The sequence below is a fragment of the Nannospalax galili genome, unplaced genomic scaffold, assembly GCF_000622305.1.
Source record: "Nannospalax galili isolate Female #2095 unplaced genomic scaffold, S.galili_v1.0 scaffold1200, whole genome shotgun sequence".
Classification (NCBI taxonomy): domain Eukaryota; kingdom Metazoa; phylum Chordata; class Mammalia; order Rodentia; family Spalacidae; genus Nannospalax; species Nannospalax galili.
This window is the reverse complement of record NW_008347131.1, coordinates 2174718-2180536: the sequence shown is the minus strand read 5'-3', so window position 1 is coordinate 2180536 and position 5819 is coordinate 2174718. Positions and strand designations below refer to the sequence as shown.

The 5819-nt window shown below is 38.6% G+C and overlaps 1 protein-coding gene across 1 annotated transcript in view; it reads right to left on the bottom strand.

Moving 5' to 3' along the window:
- Nucleotides 1–3336: 3336 nt before the first annotated feature.
- LOC103742575 (olfactory receptor 4C12-like) overlaps nucleotides 3337–5819 on the bottom strand; it is a 9741-nt gene continuing 7258 nt past the window's right edge. The window contains exon 2 of the mRNA XM_008843673.2: nucleotides 3337–4266. Coding sequence (XP_008841895.2) covers nucleotides 3337–4266 — 930 coding nt within the window. The remainder of the gene's footprint in view (nucleotides 4267–5819) is intronic.

Below are 5819 nucleotides of genomic sequence, written 5' to 3'. Positions count from 1 at the left end.
AAACATATTTTTCATAAAAATACAAATTGTGTATAGTTAGGCTTATCTCCAACTTATGACAATAATTAGCCTTTTAAAAGTACAGAAAACATGCTGAATGATCAGGAGACGGGAGCATAGTGGTCTAGAAGATATCAACATGGAATTGCAACAGAAGATCAGATATTCCATTGATCATTTTCCATAAAAATTCAGTATCTGTCCTATAATATGAGGAGTGGAATCCCATGGGAGCAGAAGATAAAGCAGAAACAAGGAAGTGCAGTATGCATAGAATCATCTTCGTCTAGCTAATGATCATTTCCAGAATGATCTAGACATGCTCAAGAAAGAACTCTATAACTTTTTAAATATAAACACTGACCTCCTTTTTATCTATACTGAGTATCTACATTAATTGCCTCAGAAACTGAGAATGAGCTGAAAAGCCCTTTAGAGTCATGCCCCAGCAACATCTCCAGGCTTCATTTTCTACCCATCACTGAGGCACCTTGGTGTTAGAAATCTGTATTGCTGTTCTACATAGGTTTTAACCTTCTGTCAGACTGAATTTTCATTCATCTTTGAATACCAGCTCTAGTTTTGTCCCTGGATGGTATCTGTTTGGTTTTTGTTGTTGTTGTTGTTGTTTCTTGATCTAAATGTTTACTTCAGGAAATTGTTTCTGATTGTCTTTCATTTCTTTGATTTTTTTTGTAAAATTTTATTGAAATTTTGTGTATTTCATACAGAAAGTTTTAACCATCTTTATATCCCCTTCCCCACTGGCACCCCACCATAGCCGCCCCCCCCCGGCCTGGATGTCATGCATTCTGTCATTTGTGTCTGTTGTACCTATTGAGTCACAAATTCATGTCCCCAGATGTCCTTCAGTGTAAGTTCCTGTTTCTTATTTCTCTCTATCCCTGCCTTCTTAGTCCTTTCCTGTCCCACATTCTGCTGCTTAGTCCTATAGCTTCATCAGCCTTTTGACAAAGGAATTATGATTAGCTCCCTAACACTAAAGTATTAGACTTAGTAACCCTGAAATTCACTTGAAATTTCAAGTAGGAGCAGCATTTAAATCAGTTCTACAAAGCTGTCTTCAAGTACTGGTTCATCTTCTGTCGATGCATATTCAGTGAGAGGATTAATAAAATACCACCATATGCCTAATTACAAAAACATGATATGGAATTATCACAAATTAAGTTGTACAAATATTTCATTCAGGTAGGCCCTTAATCATTTTAGCTTTTACAATTGAAAAAAATTTCAGCTACCTATGCCAAGTTTCAAAGAGATGTTGTTTTTACGTGCAGCTGTGTAATGACCAGAACAGGTGTAGGAAAAGGAATCATATTTCAATTTATCTCTCAATTCTGACATTAATGTGAGGATCTGTAAAATTCTGTCATATTGAACTTTAAAGTCCTGGAGAAAATGATGCGTTGCAACATGTAAGGATAAAGTTTTTATGCATCAGCTACTTTTTTTCTTCAAAGTATTTTATTGAATTTTTGTGCATTTCGTCCAAACCGTTAATCATCTTTATGCCTCTTCCCCCGTTGGTATCCTCCAATAGCCCCACTCCCCACTGGATTTCATGCATTCTGTCATTTATGTTAAGGCCTATCAAGTCAAGTTAGTGAAGCCAGATGTCCCTCAGTGCAAGTTTATCCACTGGGTTCTAGTCAGCCTATCTAGAGTCACCCCCTTAAAGATCAGCTTTCCCTCACCCAGCAGTAATAAGCTACCAATAGTTCCTCATTTAAGATTGGGGCTTCCTGACCATTTCCCTAATTCTATGCTTGGTTTTTGTCTTCTTGAGTGTGCATGGGTCTTGTGCATGCTGACATCATTGTTGTAGGTTAATCTGAGCAAGGTCCCAGAAGCCTGTAAGACTGTTCCATATGGTCATGCACCACCCCTGGCTCTTACAATATTTCTGCCCCCTCTTCCACAGTATTCCCTGAGCCCTGGGTGTGTAGAGTGTAATATAGGAGTCCTGTCAGGAGTCCCATCAGTTATTTATTGTTTCTCCTTTCCAAACACATCCTTTGCTGTGAGCTCCATATTACACAAAACAGACCTCATAAGCATTTCTCTCCTGAGCCAGTATTCGGATGTTAATCTTTCTCACACAATGAAAGGGATATCGCTTGCTGATGTCAATGTGTTTCTGCCTACATTTCATTCTGACTCTAGTTTCCATCAGTGTGTATGTTAAAGGGGAAATGTCCAATGAAGCCAATTGCATTGAGTTTCATAAACATCTTCATTAGTAGTTTTCATTAAAGTTTAGTGATGTCTTTGTAAGTAGATTCCAGTGAATCTCATAAGAACCCATCAATTTCCTGAATTTGCATGTTGGCAGTTTGATAGGCATGTCTCTCAATCTAAGACAAAGCTCCTTGCTCACCAGTCTCTGACCCCTGCCATCCCAGTGTAAGGTTCATAGCTTCCCAATATCACACAAGTTCCTAAAACAACCTTCATAAACTAGTTCTGATCCAAGAAAACATAATAAACTTCACCATTCACTTGATGACAGTTACATCTTTTACAAGTATAGAAATCTCAGTGTTCAGGTAGAAGCCTACTTTCAAATTATGTCCCTTTTTTAGATATTCATCTTATAATCACAGGATGCAATTTTATCATTTATCATTAATTATCTAATAAAACTATTCATTGTGTGTTAACTTTACCTGTAAAAATCAGAGAACCTATGTAGCCTGTCTCATAACTGGATACTGGCTGACAAAATATGAAGCAATGCCAGTCGTGTAGGCATAAGATAAAAAGTGATTCCTTTTGCTACACAACCAAATATATTTTGTTGACAGTCTCCCTGGAACTCACCATATAGACTGGCCAGGCCTCAGCCTCACAGAGACCCACCAGCCTCAGCCTCCTGAGTACTGGGATTAAACATGTGCACCACTACTCTGGTATTATATAACCAAAATCTAAAAGACAATAGAATCCACAAAACAAAGAATTCATGCAGAGACTGGAGTTCAGAGTAAAAGGATATCATTCAACATGTTATTTTCAATAATCAGAAATAACCAACATCTCAGTATTACATCAGATTATTTTAATATCAACTCACTAGTGTAGAGTCATGATTTCTAGATTGTAGAGATACTTTAGATTCCCAGTTACTTTATAAATATTTGCTGATTAAAAAGCAATGTATTGCAACAACAAAGGTAAAAATGAATCTAAATTAAAGCCTGTTTAAGCTTATTTGCAAGTACTAAGCAACTTTGCATTATGGTTGACATGCTCAGCATAAAACAAGAAAGTTGGACATATTTTATATTCTATATGTAATGATCAATGATATGTTTAATTACTATCTGAAGTCACTTTTGTTCCCCAGAGCTTCCTCATTGCATTCTTTACTTCAGCATTCCTGAGAGTGTAGATTAAAGGATTTAGCATAGGGACCACCATAGTGTAGAAGACAGCAACAGCTTTATCAACTGGCAGAGTGGTCACTGGGCGTAGGTATACAAATATACAAGGTATAAAAAATAAGACGACTACAGTGATGTGAGACATGCAGGTGGAGAGGGCTTTCCGCCTCCCCTCTAAGCTGTGGTTCTTTAGAGAGCGCAAGATGATCACATAGGATCCCATCAAGAGGAGGAAGTTAAACAGGCAAATGAACCCACTGTTGGCAGCAACAAAGAGACCAAGGGTGTGAGTGTCCATGCAGACAAGTTTCAACAAAGGATACAAGTCGCACATGAAATGGTCTATAATGTTAGGGCCACAGAAGGGCAGCCAGACTGTGAAGAGGATCTGAATGGTTGCATGGAGAAATCCTCCTGTCCAGGCCACTCCTACCAGCAGGATGCATAGCTTGTGGTGCATGATGGTCATGTAGTGCAGAGGTTTGCAGACAGCCACATAGCGGTCATAAGCCATCACTGTCAGGAGGATGATTTCAGCAGCCCCGAATATGTGCTCTGCATAGACTTGAGCCATGCATCCATTAAAGGAGATGACTTTGTTTTCTTGAAGGGAGTCCACAATCAGCTTAGGAGCAGAAGAAGAAGTGTAAATTGTGTCGATCATAGAGAGGTGGCACAGGAAGAAGTACATGGGGGAACTCAGGAGCTGGCTGTTGACGATGGTGACCACAATGAGCAGGTTGCCTGAAAGTGTCACCAGGTACAGAACCAGGAAGGTCACAAACACTGCTTTCTGCATCTGGGGGTTCTGTGTAAGACCTGTTAAGATGAATTCTGACACATTCCTTTTATTCTCCATCTGTGTGTTCATGATTTTTAAATCCAGGAAGAAATACTTTACCTTTAATAAAGAAAGGAAGTAATCACAAAGTAATCAAAAAATTCAAAACTGTATCCAAAGCATTCTCTCTATTCTAGTTTTCAGATTAGCCTTTGTCTTCCAAAATTCCCTAAAAATAGAAAGTTCAAAATTTCTCTTAGTTGAATTTCTTAGTCTTTTATTTTCTTGATCTTGAAAGTATTCTGATTCTTTAGATTGGGCATATATCTGATATAACTACAGGAGCCAGGAAAGCAGAAAGGAACATGGGAGGAAAGAGAGGAAGAAGGATGTCAAGAGAGGAGAATAGTAGGACATAGCTGATATCAAGAGGAAAATGAGGGTATATTACCTAGGGAGGTGAGAGATGAGTCTTTACAGGGGGAGAAGGAGAAAAAAGATTAATGGGTAGTGTGAAAAACAATAGGGAAATATATTATTTCATATACCTACTAAAAATGCACATATATGTGAGTGTATGTGTATAACTGAAGGTTATATAACAAATATCATAGTACCATGCAAGGGAAACCTCCTTTAACGGTGTTGGTTAAGGTAGGGCAGGAGATATCCAAAATAATTTAGGCTACTTCATAACCCTTGTAGGTCTCCCTGAACTTAAATGTAAGATCTTGTGGCTGAAAACAGCAACATATTTTGAACATAGGACTTAGAGTAATTGAGCTGGAACTGACCTTTAAGCCTCCCTGAAGACTAGCTCTCATAGAATCAAGAAAGTACTATACTAGCTTCCAAGGAAGAAAAGGAGTCAATTGTCCTACCCAGCTGCAAAGTCTACCAACCTCAATGACCGACCCAGCAAAATATCTCTGTTTGTGTCATAATAGCAGTTTTATCTTTGTAGTAATCAACAGCTATCTAATTGGACTTAAGGCACACTCAATAGGAAGGAATTCATGCATGGTGCTATAAACATAATCAAGCACACATGCTTGGAAAGGTCACAGACCCTAAGGAAGAACTTACTGCCGCCACTTTCCTGAACAAATGTCATTTCTCACTATAATCTAAATACTTTTCCTTATATATACAGATAGAGGGACTCTCACCAACCATCAAAGAAATTTCTTTTCATAACAAATGGAGACTATTATAAAATTCTACAACTGGTCAAAAATGCAGAGAATACATGATTGTGGGGTGTCCAGCCTTAATTGATGCATCTACAATGCAACTTCTACATCTAAGGTTCAGGGAACATCACAGTAGAGGAGAGACAGAAAGATTGTAGGAGCTGAAGGTACAGGACTTCTGTTGCTAGATAATACATTCTGTACATTCTGTGACACTCATGAAATCTCTGCAGTATGGTAGCCTAACAAAATCTGTATAATGACAAAATCAGTTGAGATGCCAAGGTGGATGGGGAGGGGGTCAAGGGGCCCCTCCTCAGGATGAAGAGCTTCAGGCAATCAGTGGATATTGAGGGAGGGACAATCTGTTTTCTCCAGGGACTGGCTCCCTGAGAGTTTAATCTCAAATGGGCAGCCGTAAACACAGGTACACAGGAG